This window comes from Morone saxatilis, unplaced genomic scaffold (genome assembly GCF_004916995.1).
Source record: "Morone saxatilis isolate NCDOM2014 unplaced genomic scaffold, NCSU_SB_2.0 Contig20, whole genome shotgun sequence".
Lineage (NCBI taxonomy): Eukaryota > Metazoa > Chordata > Actinopteri > Moronidae > Morone > Morone saxatilis.
In genome coordinates, this window is record NW_023339763.1 from 14283425 (window position 1) to 14297871 (window position 14447).

General features: G+C 40.3%; 1 protein-coding gene across 4 annotated transcripts in view; it reads right to left on the reverse strand.

Moving 5' to 3' along the window:
- Positions 1 to 6: 6 nt before the first annotated feature.
- LOC118332123 (pro-neuregulin-2, membrane-bound isoform-like) overlaps positions 7 to 14447 on the reverse strand; it is a 70498-nt gene continuing 56057 nt past the window's right edge. For 2 of the 4 annotated variants that reach the window (XM_035667278.1, XM_035667277.1), the window contains exons 5-11: positions 12764 to 12822; positions 9145 to 9168; positions 7351 to 7453; positions 6893 to 7016; positions 6622 to 6749; positions 6159 to 6380; positions 7 to 1287 (exon numbers count right to left, since the gene is read on the reverse strand). In XM_035667278.1, the coding sequence (XP_035523171.1) occupies positions 633 to 1287; positions 6159 to 6380; positions 6622 to 6749; positions 6893 to 7016; positions 7351 to 7453; positions 9145 to 9168; positions 12764 to 12822 (1315 nt within the window). In that variant the 3' untranslated portion in view covers positions 7 to 632. Of the gene's footprint in view, positions 1288 to 6158; positions 6381 to 6621; positions 6750 to 6892; positions 7017 to 7350; positions 7454 to 9144; positions 9169 to 12763; positions 12823 to 13238; positions 13316 to 14447 lie in introns of all 4 variants that reach the window. The other 2 variants (XM_035667280.1, XM_035667281.1) reach the window with 2 other exon arrangements.

Here is a 14447-nt window from a genome sequence, read left to right on the forward strand (position 1 = left end):
CACACACACACACACAGGCATTTACACACACAACCACACAATCTTTCACTTTCTCTCCCTCTCGTTAGACATCAGTCACAGGGCAAATAGGATCTACACTGCATTTATCAGGCGTTCTATTAGATCCCAAATCATAAACCCTATAGGCGAATCATATTAATGTAAACATACACTTTATGTTGAAGTGGTTTATATTGCGTGACATGGAAGGGATGATGTTCCAGTGGGGCTAGACTCCTCAAAGAATGCAACTTGAAAAGAAAGTAAAACAGGAAACCAGAGAGGAAAAAGAACATAAATGTGTATAAAAAATGAGGCGTCCATATAAGAAAGGCTACAAAAACCTCCACTGGCCCTCTGGCATCGGCATACAGCAAAAGGCACCACAATATTACTCTATTTTTTACGTTGTGAAAAAACTGGCACATCTTTTTATGCTGTAAATCAAAATGTACATATAAATAGAGTTTTCCCTATAAAAAAGTCTTTGCTGTTAACTAGTAGACAACTTTTGCTAAAATGAAAATAAATATTTCATTTGTTTAGAATATCTGTCAGTTATATAAAATAAAAATATTTCTTATAGATGCAGGTCTATACTATATTGATTTATGTTGGTTCATTTTCACTCTTTAATGGGGTGTATTGTCCGGTTTGGAGCGTGAGTGTGTAAGTCTTGTATGCATGTTCCCATGCCCACTGTGCCGCCCCGATGAGTGAGAAGTCCGACTGTCCACCGGCCTGTAGATGGTGGAGGGCTCGGCATTCATGTTCTGCATACTGAGGAAGGGTGTGCTCTCACCATCCTCCTCTGACTCACTATCTGTTAGACAGCTTCGAGACCCATAGTCCCGAGATGCTTCATATCCACGCGGGGCCACGTGGCCATTCAGTCTGGATCTCCGCCAGCGCCGGCTACCAGTTCCACTGGACCCACTTCTCTTTGGTTGCTCCCGAGAGGAGAGATACTCCTGGGTGGTCTCATAGTCTTCTTCCTCAGCCAGCCGGTAGGGACTGGAGGGCAGGCTGCCCCTGCTGTCATTTAGATAGGTACGACGCTGCTGCCGATAGGGCTCCTGGCATTGGGCATCGTGTAGGGGCACCTGATAACGGCGCAGCAGAGGCTGGTCATCCTCCAGAGGGTAGGGGTTGTGGACAGCAGGAGGGAGAGACATGGCATGGCTGGCATTGGGGGATGTGATCTGGAAGGTAGGCACCTGCGAGGGCAATGAGTAATGGAAATCCACTGGCGAGAGGCGGGCTGGTGTTGTCAGGGCTGACACATATCTGTGGTAAATACAGAGGGGAGTAAACAGTTAAGTAGAGAAGAGCAAACAAAAGATGTTAGAAAGAGGAGTATACAAAAACTGTTTGTATGTTTCATAGACATATTGTTAACTGAATGAACACTGCACCTTAAGTTGCCGTTTACTAGCAAACTGTAAATGGGAACTTCAAATTTTAAATATTAAATATTCCATACATAGATTTAGCTTAGATGTTCACTTGAGCTGAACTGCTATAAGTTAGACTGCACACTAGGCATAGTGACTGTACACTTTCAATCCCAATAATGATATATTTGAAAACTTATATCTGATTTTAAGTTCTTTCATAGTATTGAGGCAGTTTTCCCAAGGTTGAAATTACTTGGGAAAAGTGTGTTTTAGTTTCACCAATCTTCTGCAGTACAGAATCTAATATACTGCAGTCATTTTGTGTTATATGGTACTCTGGTATTGCTCATGACTGGTTTTATTCTTATTCTTGCAGAACTAACTAATGGGAACTTAACCACCATTGGCTTCCTGTGGCGTCCCCCAGGGATCTATTCTGGATCTACTTCTTTTGTTAATATTCTTGGGTCATATAAAATACTAACATAATATTGGTTGATGCTGATGATTTGCAAAAGAGAAATTATTATTATTAGACCCATTAATATTGGTAAGTGTTTGGGCACTTGTATTAAAATGATCTTTAAACTAACACACACATACTCTAGTCTGTCTTTCTTACACAAACCTGCTTGCTCCACCTCTTTTTCTCTCTCTGTATGTGTCACTGTTGACAAAAACACAACTCGCGTTCAGGATTTTTTCACCCGTGATTCTGTTTTAATAACAGCAGGTGAGCACATGTGAAGGAGACTCATTGTTAATGACAGAGCCTATCAAAATAAAAACCACGTGGTAACTAATGACATCAGCAACAGCTGATGTGTTCACTACTGTTCACTCTTGCTTTACCTGGTCCACACTGGTAAAATAAACACTGTATCTGAGCCAGAGAACGTCTGTCTCTGTGTTTCTCTGCAGTGTGACTGTCAGTGGACTGTACAGGCGTAGGCAGAGTGAGGGGAGATTAGTACTGTAAGTGAGAGAGGCTTTTCATGGCAAAACACAATGTTAGAGAAAAGTATGAAAATATTTAAGGTTCGTTATGAAACTATGGCGGGCCACCACAGTGTAGGTAATTAATGGGAAACACTGACTTACTGACAAATTGTCTTTCTCTGCACCCATAGGCTCTGGACTAACCTGCCCAACAAGATCGCCCAGCCATCCCAGTGTACTAGGTTATAACACTTTTAAAGATGTATTATGTAAGAATTAGTAAGCATATCACCACTAACTGCTGATAACTCTTTCCAGAATGGCAGCTCAGAGCACTGGGAGAATGTTGGTATTTATACCACTAGCACCAGAACTTTGGACCACCTGGAGAAGGAGGTATTCAGGCCTGGAGAACCAGTGAGTAATGCTGGCGGGTTGCTGTGCCAGAATGAACACCAGAACTGGAGCGGGCACAGTCAGATCAAGACCAAACATAGCTTCAGTCCAGTTTGACAGCAGGGAATACAGTAATTGGTTTACAGTGGCTCCGACAAGGACACTGACTCTGGGGACAACGAAGACATTATTCCTTCAGGTGGGGACAGGAGAGGGGTGAAGCGGGAAAGGAATGAGAGGGAGGTTGGGCATCATTCAGTGCCCACCTCTGGAGGTCTGATTGAGGGTTACGTTGGGGTCAGTCCCAGGGTGCCAGGAGATAAACCCTGCAAGAACCCACCTCGATGTTGTTGGACTGAGGTTGCAGCCTGCAACTTCACTGCTATATTCCAATCCTACAAACTGGTCCTTTAAACTAAAATTCTTACACCTTTAAAAACAAAGTATGGATTTTACTCAGATCTGACTAAGATTTCCTCTTAACTTTACTGGTCTTGTATTTGCACTAACCATATTTTGAAGTGGCACATTAGCCACTGCATCTTTTTAGCATGTTAATGTACAGGCTGATTTACATGTAGACCTTACTACAATACTACTAATCCTCTCCCATACCTTAACCAGCTCATCATCTCTACTATATACACAACTCACTGCAGTTGTCATTTTAAGAAGCTTTGGTCAAATGTGCCATGGCCATGAGGGCATCATGGCTTCCTGCTGAAGTCAATGTGGATTTTCTTGAAGATACAGAATCACTAATGATTGATAGACACTAGCTCTAAAATCTTACGTCAATATTAAACTTTAAAGAGGAATCTTAGCCTCACACTTGTTTGGTTGTCATGGGTGCCACTTTTCCAACCCTCCTCCACCTAGACTTAAAATCTAATTGTCCAAATTTGAATTGTTTGGATTGGCAAAACATCAGAAACATAACTCATCTCCCATACAGTTCTACAGTCATAATACCATCATCATAAACCAACTAAACATTCATCTCAATACATTTGAAAAGCAGCTTAGAATTTACATATGACTGATTGTGAATCATTGTGGATCAGAGTGTTTGGATTGTCGTTTTATTGCCTTGAGGAAGGCTGTGTGAGACACAAGCCTGAGGTATTCCCACAACACTGCTGATTCAGCTGATGCAGAAGCTGCCGCCAAGATGGAAGAGGTGCTTGTTACCTGAAATGACTCTGAGGGGATGTTGGTTGTGCAATCTCGCTCTGCATAACAACTCAATGGCAAAGTCCCTATTTGTGCACACATGCTTGCTTTATGCTGGCATTGTTGATACCTTAGAGCTCAACCACATACAAGGCAAGACATATCTTGTCTGGTTAGTTTTTGAGAGTTTCTAACACACTGGTCATTTGCTTCTGATACTGTTTATTCAGAGAGCAACTGCAAGGACTGCATAGTCCAATTTCTCTCTCAGGTTCCTGTGATTTATATCATATCTCAGTTTCAGCCAGCAGCTGGTGTAAGACACTCAATCTGTCAGTCATGTAGTCAGTTCCCAAAATGTTTAAATACTTCACCTATGCATGCATAAAACAGCTATAACAATTTTAGGAAACTCCTTGCTCCATTACTTAAATATTTGGCTCAGTTGTTAAAGCATGACCGTATCAGGACATTTGCAGGAACAGCAGACCAAGTACCACCAAGCATCACTTAAGTTTTAAAATGAGTTCATGTGTTACAAGGTTTAAATCTGGTCCTAAGGTTGCCTTGGTCGGCCTAATGGAATTTACTTAAAAACTGTATAGTTAATGAAACCTTGTTCAGGCAAAAGGCAGGGAGGCCTGCTGAGGTGCGAGCACACAGGATGCTTCTAAACCCCTTTTTGTTTTTGAAAAGGAAAGGAGGTTTCACACCTGTGACCTGTGCACATTTTACACATGTAAATAGAGACTACTTGGGTTTTGCACTTGCACAATCTATTGTTTGCTGTGACAACCTTGTGCAAGGGTTTAATTACTTAAAACGTCCCACTCGTCTGAGAATGTGACCACTTATCTCCCTCTCCGAGTTTGTGAGATTTTACAATCTGAATATCATACTGTTCTATGCACTGGATCTTATGTGGATTAACTGGGCACTTTTCCTTCAAACCTACTGGTGACCATGCATTGAGCTATAGTTGTACAGTACCTTTACTATCAGTGATCCATCTGCATGGATTTGCTGATGCTGTGCATAATGAAGGCACCACGAAGTAGGACATTGGGGCTAATAGTAATTCCGAAGACTTTACAGAGATGAATGAGAATGTGTTTAAGCTATACAAAAGGAAAGGGCAGGGCAGGGCATCCGCATGTATAGCAACGTGTTGCACGTTTGTTCAAACCTTAAACACAGAGTCTTCAATTATATGGTCAACAAAGACAGACTTGCTTTACCTAACTGGGTCATCATTCCCTTCCTTCAAGAAATACATGTACTACTAGCAAAAATACCTAACCAACTATTTGTGTGGGTGTTGGGCCCTATAATTTTAGTATAGGGCCCAATTGTGCTCCCATATCTCCAAATGTCAACCTAGTTCACTGCAGCGTGGACAATCAAAACATCAGCATACAGCAGGGACGGAATTTGGGGATTTGGGGGATTAATATTGGGCCCTATAAAATCAGTGAGTGTATCTTAAGCACTTAAAAAGCAAGTTCAAATTCAGGCCAAAGGTGACACCAAGTACTACTGAAAAAAAGAGCATGTGGGAGACCTGAAAGCACATTATTTTGAGTAAATTAAATTGAGCTGTCATGTTCTAGTTCATATTAAAGGAAAAGTCCAACATTATGGGAAATGTTTACTATCTTGCCCAGAGTCACATGAGGAAATTGATGTATGATCAATTTTATCATGATCTATGTCCCTTCAGTACAGAAATAGGTGCAGGATAAATATAGACTAAAATATATCTTTGGCGTTGTTGAAAGGCATTTCCTCGCTTCTGACAGACAGATCTAACTGCTTCTGTCTGGTTCTACTCTTTATGCTAGGCAAGGCTAAATACATCCAGGACCTATCTCTGTGACACAAAGACTAAATTGATATTTTCTTATGTGTCTCTGGGCAAGATGGCAAACACGTGTATTTGCCAAAATGTCACATTGTTCCTTAAATAAAATTAAAGGGAACACTTTAGCCAATCAGAATTACATACTGGCCAGGGAATAATGTTACAGTAGCTGTATGCACAGAGTTCCCATTGAAATAAGCACTGTTTTTCACTCTTGCCTACCTTAGCGTATTTCATCATCATGCCTGCTGTGTGTCAGTTTCCACTGAGTCTCTTAGAGTGCCCTGACTGGCCTCTCGAGGCTGAGAGAGAACCAGCAGAGAGAGAGGAAACTTCTCAAAATGTTCACGACAAACCCAGTACCATATCAGCCACACAGGCCTGTTTCTTACCTGTCGCTGTGCGGAGAGTCTCCCAGAGAGTCGAAGGAGTCTCCGTACTGCAGGCCCGGCCGATGGGGGTCAGAATAACCACAGTGTGCAGCGCGCCGGGCCCGTGCCTCCATGCACGCAGGACTGCTGCATTTACTGGTCCCCACGGATGATGACATAATTCCCGGCGAGTCAGAGAGGATGCTGTCAGAATGTTCCAGGCTCCATGTCCGTTCCTCATGTCTGACAAATAAAAAAGGTGTTAACACGGACACACCCCAGCATGTCCCAGTGTGATTCTTTTTTTTCTTTAAAAAGAATCACACATTTTAAAAAATAAGCTTGACAATTGGTGCATCTTTTTCTAGAAGCAGGGAATTTAACCAATTAACCAAATTCACCTATTCCTTGAGATTCTGTATTTGAGTGCTGAATGTAAGGTAAACACAAGGGCTAACAGACATTCTGTATGAGGCACGTTTACCTGTGAGTTGATGAATGGGCTCGTGTGGAAGAGTTGTGAGATCTGGAAGAGGCATGGCTGGCAGGGAACGATCCCTCTGTTGCAGGCCGTATGACTCGTTCAGTTGCCGGGACATTCTTTGATATGTACTGTGTCGGGGGAAAAATGGATTTGGCGGATGGGAAAATGTGAAAAAAGACAAGCTTTGATTATATAACTGAGCATAAAACCATTTGGTGTACAGCTGTATGCGTATACTTTAATAACGGTTGGAATCCTTTCAGAAACTCACATCTACCATAGGGATTTCCTCTGGGCCTGGTCCTGGGTGATTGGGTCCGTTAGCTAGGTTACGATTGGGATGTTCTGGACACATGTTTTGTCGCAGATGATTGTGCATCTTCTTTCTTTGTTTCCTGTTGAGAAAATATTTGTCATTCTCTCTCTCTTTTTTTTGTTAAGATGTCTTTAATGATTTAACATTATGCTTTTTTTTACTTGATGTAACTAGATTAACTATTTCACCTGTAAACACGTATCATAATATAAAAATACTAAATTGTGAGACAGAAAGTACAGTAATCTATCATTACCACATATGCTGCATATTACATGCATTCCCAACAGTACGTCAGCAGCATGAGTATACATTAAACTGTTTTTTAAAAATAAAATGCAGGTGGTCAGAGAAATCTCAAAGGCTACAAGTTCAAAAATCATGAGCTGATCCCATTTATCAGCAGGACTTACTTGGTTTTACAGTAGGCAACCACACACACGATGCCCACCACCAACAGAGCCACACAAATACCCGTGATTGTCAGGACTCTTTTCTGGTAGAGTTCCTCTGCCTCTGTCAACATCACACCCACAAATACACAGATGCGCCCACACACACCACACGCACACAGTGAGGGAAATAAAAGGATAAAAAAAATTAGTGTCTTGAAGGGGCAGGTTCCCACTTTTTCACTGTAGATTCACATTTCTTTCTTTTTTTGACTAAATCCTGAGCAGTATGAAGCTTCATCTTCCCTTTCCTGACAACTCACTTCACAGTCAAACCTCTCTTCTCACATAATCACAAATACAACAGATGCTGTTGCTGCCTGTGCTGCAGTAAGGCAGCGTGGGTGGGGGCAGGGGCTCACACATAGTTAGACTGATCTATTAAGCAACTGTATTCTCTAAAAATGGATGTGAATTAAAATTATATATAATATGATAATAGTTCAAGCCTTTAATTAATGACTGAACCTGATGTGCAGTATAGCACCAAATGTGCAATTTTTGTCTAAAGTTCCATTACTCAGTTTCTGATGATGCATGCATGATCAGCAATCTTGTTTATTTATAGAAGTCTTCATCTACTCAGGCATTCAGTAAGCACAATAATTCGACTTTATTTTACAGTAATTTATGAAACAAGTAAATTCTGAGAGGAAATATCATTAAATATGAGTCTTGAATGATGCTTTTTGCTTTTCCAGAAAAGAGCTTGTGTGAGACTCAAGTAGACTCTTTGTGTCTCCGGGGAAAACGATGGAGCAAAGAGGCAGTGTGGTCTCTGATAAATAATGTAATAAAATGAGTTGAATTTGTACAACTCCTTCCATCTGAGGTTTCCTCCTTTCATTCACCAGCAGCCATTTTACACTGGCACATCAATTTGTATGAACTTTCTGATGCCAGAAATAAATCATATTTGTAAATAATATTGGTGTTATTGGGTGTTAACCCAATGTCCCCATGGTCCACTAAATAAATGTACTTAATGTATAATTACATGATCTCTGAAAAGACGCCTCTAGCGTTTATTCTTCACTCTCAACAACTGAAGCACTTTTCTGGAAAAGGTAGCAGAAAACAAGAGCTAACAATGAAGGAGGATGGAAACAGCAGCAGAAAAACATGACCTAAATATAGCATTGCATGCTCACATCACAGCATCTACGGCTTTAAGGATAATTCAAACCAGTTACACAGATATTTCATACTTCAAAGTTACATTTCAGCTATACTATAGACGGGGTGATGCAAGAAACATGGACAAGATCACACATAAATAATAGGAAAAGAGAGGGCATATCAAAGGAAAAGACAGACACTAAAGGCAAAGGACTAAAAGGATTGGATAGGATGGATAGTTGGAAGATTGAGAAAAGACATCTGGTATACTATAACTACAAACATGATACATCATGCTTGTTACAGATGGAATGAGGAACCAAAAATCAGTCCAAAAAGGAAAAAATGCTACCATGAGTGAGACGGAAACTCAGTTAATAGCTCTACTTTTCCTTTGCACATGTATGAGAGGTGATGACATCCATGTTAATGATGTTTGATGGAGGATCAGTTGCATTGACTAAGAGTTTGTCATTACAATGAGTTATGGCAGGATTGATTGAGAGATTGATTGGTTAATCGAGGGACAATATGATTTACAGTTCACACCACAGACGGAACGGGAGCAAGTCAAAATGAAGGACATCCATTTAGTAGCTATGCTAGGACTGAGAATCAAAATGGATTGTTCCATACCCATAAATTCAATCCCAAGATGCTCTGCCATTGCAGAGGGTTGGACAGTTGGAAGGAAAACAAAAAGAAACAAAAGACCAGATTAAGAGAGTAGCACCTTCTAATATATAGTGGAGCAAACAAAAATAGGCATTACAGCAACTGAGACAACAAACACTTGTCAGTAATTGTCAGAATGACATGGTCAGTAACGTCAAAGACGAGACACCTGAACACACTTACAGCATGCAAAACACACTTCAAACCACACGACACAAAACTACTCGACTACACAGCTACAATTTTATATATACAACTAATATATTCTAAGCAAACAACATTTCTTGAGTTGAGTTTTGGACGTTCTGGACATTAGACATTTCTACTGTGTGACTCAACACAGTCCAATTACTATTATTATTGTTGCTTTCACAAGAGGCACCTCAGTTCTACTTTGTAGTGATTTTAGAGATTTGGGGTTTGTAGAAAGAGCAATTTCATTACATAACCAAAAAAAATCTCCTGGGAATAGGACATATTAGACGCATAGCCCCTCTCATTATTGCTGCATGGGGAAAACATGCGTCATCTGCGGAGATTACCTGGGCTTTCAGTTTTCTGCTTTTTTAGAATCACTACGCTGTCATTTTCTGAACACACCCATCACATGAACAGGCAAGTTAAAAGGAGTGTATCTGTACAGTATCTGAGTTATCACGCTGAATAAGAAGAATTATAGTTGGACTTTATATGATATGGCAGAGTGAGGCCATAGGGAGTCTGCACCAACCAGCTGAGTCCATATCTCTGGCAGCTCACTTGCTTTACTTGGGTTGAAGCAAGCCCCAGCTGTTCTTATGACAACATGTTCTTGTTAAGCCAAGCCCTTATGGCTGAGGAGCAGAAGCCATTCTCCTTCTCTTTGCTATCTCCTGGGGATGGGAGGCGCCCCTACAGGAGGCGGGTCTTTAAGTATGGAATGGATGTGTGTGTGCACATGTGGATGCTCTTTGGGAGAAAACCTGAATTATTTTTCTTAATTGAGAGTAGAAAATGTGAACTATGTGAGAGGCCATTATAGCTCACTACATCCACTACATCTGTCATGTCTGCATGTGGCTTTCATGAACCTGATTTCTACTGTGGATCTGTACTTTTGAACAGCCATATATGGAAAAATCATATTACATTATATACTTGGACTACATTCAAGTTCTTTCTATGATAATGCCACCATGGACAGAGAACACTTCATTTTTGTGCGGTATGCATGTTAGCAGGTATGAATGCATCTTGTCTCAACAGTTGTTTCATTATGACCAGTGTGCAGGATTTAGTGGCATCTTGCGGTAAAGTTGCAGATTGCAACTAACTGAACACCGCTCGCGTCTGTATTTGATGACTACTAGAAAACTAGTGAAAAATTTGCATGGCTTTTTTGTTCTGGAACACTATAGAAACGTGGCTGTTCAACATGGCGGACTGCATGGAAAGCGACCCGCGACATTTGTAAATAAAAACGGCTCATTCAAAGGTCACAAAAACACAACAACAATCCTAGATTTAGGTGATTATACACTAATATCAAACATACCTATAAACATTATATTCCATTTCTGCCAATAGATCCTCCTAAATGTTACACACTGGACCTTTAAATCTTACTGTTTACACCCTGTTTTTTTATATATCTTATCTTTTAAGCCTACAAATAGTCAAGTCATTGATTTAAATGTATAAGCATGTAAACCAAGTAATCAAAGCCTGGTCTGTGTTCATGTGGCTGGATGAGAACTGGATAAATGCTGTCCTTGATGCAGTCGCACAGCTGCACTGAAGTTAAACAGAATGCAGAAAAAGAGAGTGAGAGTAGGAAAAAGCGCTCCCACACACCACTGTCTACTCTGCCAAAAAAGCAAGTAATTTCAGCACAGTGCATTACGACTTAATGTGAGATGAAATTACTTGTAGTTAAGAAGGGGGTTTTTGCATTGTACTCCGAGCCAACATACAACAAACAGTATGTGTAAGCTCTACAAGTCAGACTACAGGGATGAGACTGTAGGCAGCATCAGGCAACTCCAAAAGCAGATGCAGTTAGTTATTTTCTAACTTTAATGTTACACTGAATTGCAACCACATGGGCTTGTAAAGACATGACGCTGACAAATATGCAGGAAGATAGCAAGAGATTCCTTGCTATTATTTGACATGAATTATAGAGTTTGTGTTAAATTTTATATAATTACGATACACTATCTTTACCCTTGTGTGTGTCTTCTTCACAGAACCAAATCCAAGCTACATGAAATCTCAGTTTATGTTTCATTAATGTCAGGTCACTCACTCCTTTCAGTATCACTTGAGATACTGTAATCCACCAACAGGTAACACTGAGGTGTAAAACATGTAGAAAAACCTTAAGGGCAAGGTGTATCAAGCCATAGTCCTCCACAAACCTTCCTCTAATCTTGGTATAATTCTGCAGTTGATGGATGTGCTTGCTGACATTGCTGTGTAGAGCGGTGCAGGGTTCTCTTACCCCAGGCTAGCAAAGCAGTTTGACACGGCACTCTAGTACAGCGCATGAACTTTATGCTGAGGACATCTGCTGTGAGCCATCATATCGTTGCTACTTCTAAAGCAATGTGTGTTAGCAACAAATGCAATTTTGCTGAATGTTGGACTAAATAATGTTAGGTAGGTGGTTACTGGAGAGTGTCTGTAACAGAGGTCTTAATCGGGTCATCTGAAAGTGGAAAGAAATAGTGCCTCATGTCAACAGCTTGACATATCTTGAAGGAATGTTATGTCAGCCTGTATGTGCATGTATATTCTACTTAAAGCAACTGTGATCCACCGTGCAAAAACTTGAAATATTCCCTGAATGACTGGACCTTTGGGGAATCAAATTAGCTTAGTCAAGAATTAATTCTGTCATGTTGGCTCATGTATCACCTGCTCACGGATAGATGCATAAAACAATGCATTTACTTCCAAAGAAATCCTACATCTGTTTTGTGTGGAATGAATAATAAATGGCGTATAAGACTACATTTTGAGCGTCATCTTTCTCTTTAAGTGATGGTCCTCAACAAACATTTCTTTATGAGTAAAGCCAGTGCACCACCTAACACATTCAATCATTTGTCATGCTAGTATTAGTTAATGCTAATTGTCTAGGCCTGGCTTTCCATCCATCAGCTGAGATAGGATCATACATGCTTGTGTTTGCAGCTGATTGCATCAACATTATTAGTAAGCAAGCTACAGGTACGGGGTTTTAGTAATTGTTTTGCCATTAGACTGTGTTGTTACATGCAGCTGACTTTGTGCAATTCAACTTCCACAAAGCATCTAAATCCAGCCGCCTACTTGTTGTTATCAAACTTACTATCAGTTTGTACTCTGGGAGTGCACATGCAATATACTGGGAGTTAAAGGGCACATAATATCACATGCAGACCAAACACAATAACAGACTCCAGTAAACTATGCCAGCTTGTGAATGAGTCATCATCAGAGGCACAGACACAACTATTAGGTAATAACAGGAAATTAATGCAATCTCTCTACACTCAGCATGCACGCATGACATGAAGACAGTCTGACAGAGTGACAGAAGAGGAAATTGACATACGGTAGAAACTGGCCATAACGTAGGTTTGACAGCGATCACCAGTAAAGTCATTTGGACACCTGATGGAAAGAAACAAAGCCACAGAAAGAGAGGGAGGAGAAGGGTGGTGGATGAGTGAGAAAGAGAAGGAAAACAGAACAAGAGAGAGGGCAAGGGTGGAGTGAAAAGGAGAGTATGCATAAGAAAAAGTGAAGAGGGAGAGAGGGAGGGAGGGAGGGAGGGAGGGAGAGAGAGAGAGGCAGAGAGACACAGAATTAGAACAACAGCACAACTACAGACAGCAGAAGCAGAGTGTTCCCATGGATGACACCACCGTGTACATGGTGTAGTGCACAGCTCATTGCGTGTTGACCTGAGAAGGAGAAAGAGGAGGAGAAAGAGGAAGAAAACTGGGAGGGGGGCAGCAGGAGTCCACAGAGGTAATCCAGTGCCAACTGTGTCTCTGTTCTCAGCTGCTCATATCAAGTGAACATACTTTTGAAAGGATTGGGCATGTACAACCGCAGCGGCTCAGTCTGTAAGCATCGAGGGCCGAAGTATCCATCCGGACATCTGAGAAGGAGCAGACAAGTGTTATGAAAAGGAAAACACAGGAAGTGAGGTGCACTGAAAATATTACTCTGAACTTTAACAACATATTGTTAAAGGTCATAGTAAAGTCTTTGTAAACTTTGTCACTTCAAAATGACCCACACTAACACGTAGTGATGACTCTGGACACCAAGGAAAATGCATAAAAAAATTAATCACAACTACTTCTACTAATAGTAATAATAATATAGTATAGTATAATAGTCATTATTATAATATTGTTAATAATACTACTCAAGATAACAATTTTGTTGTTAATTTATTGTTTAATAAGTTAAGACACTTAACAACCAATAAAGTATTCCACCATCCACAAATTCAGAAAAATGAAAAGGAAAACAATACTGCTACTAAAAATGATCAAGAGTATATTACAAAAAATAATAATAATAAAAAAGATATAATACATGTAATAAAAAGGCTAAAAGCCAAGTAAAAAAAAAAAAGTAATAATATAAAAGGTAATTTATAGGCTTCAGGGGCTCCAACAGCAAAGGCCCAGTCTGTATTTTGGTGGATAAGAGAAGAGCAACATTCATGATTACATGGACAAGAAAGTGGAATGTATCTGGGGATAAACCATGCACTGCTTCTTTTGGTGATCAATAAATCAATCCTAGGAAGCCTGTGCAGCAAAGCTGAAATTGGGGTAGCGTTTTTTTCTTTTGGTGTCTGTTGGGAGAGCGGTAACTGTGTTCATAACCTTCAAATGTGACAGTTTTATAACCGTTGGACAGTGAGTCATAAACTAGTAAAATCAAGAGGAAATAAAACCCTGAATTTGTATTTCCAGTTCTAAAAGAATGATTTGAATATGGAGATTTTGAAATGGAAAAGCACGAACAGACAACTCTCTTTACTTCTGGTCTGAAACATAAGTCAGAGTCAAAAAAACGTTTTCTGACATGTAGCTTATTATATTTTTGTAAGTGAAGACAGACTACTGTATCATCACCATCAGTGTTGGGCCAAACCATAATTCCTCATTATAATCACATTAGAATGAGCAGTTGGTCTTTTAGGGGTACCAACATTCCACTCACAGTCACAACTAGACCACCAATCCAACAAAGGTCATTGCTTGTGATTTACT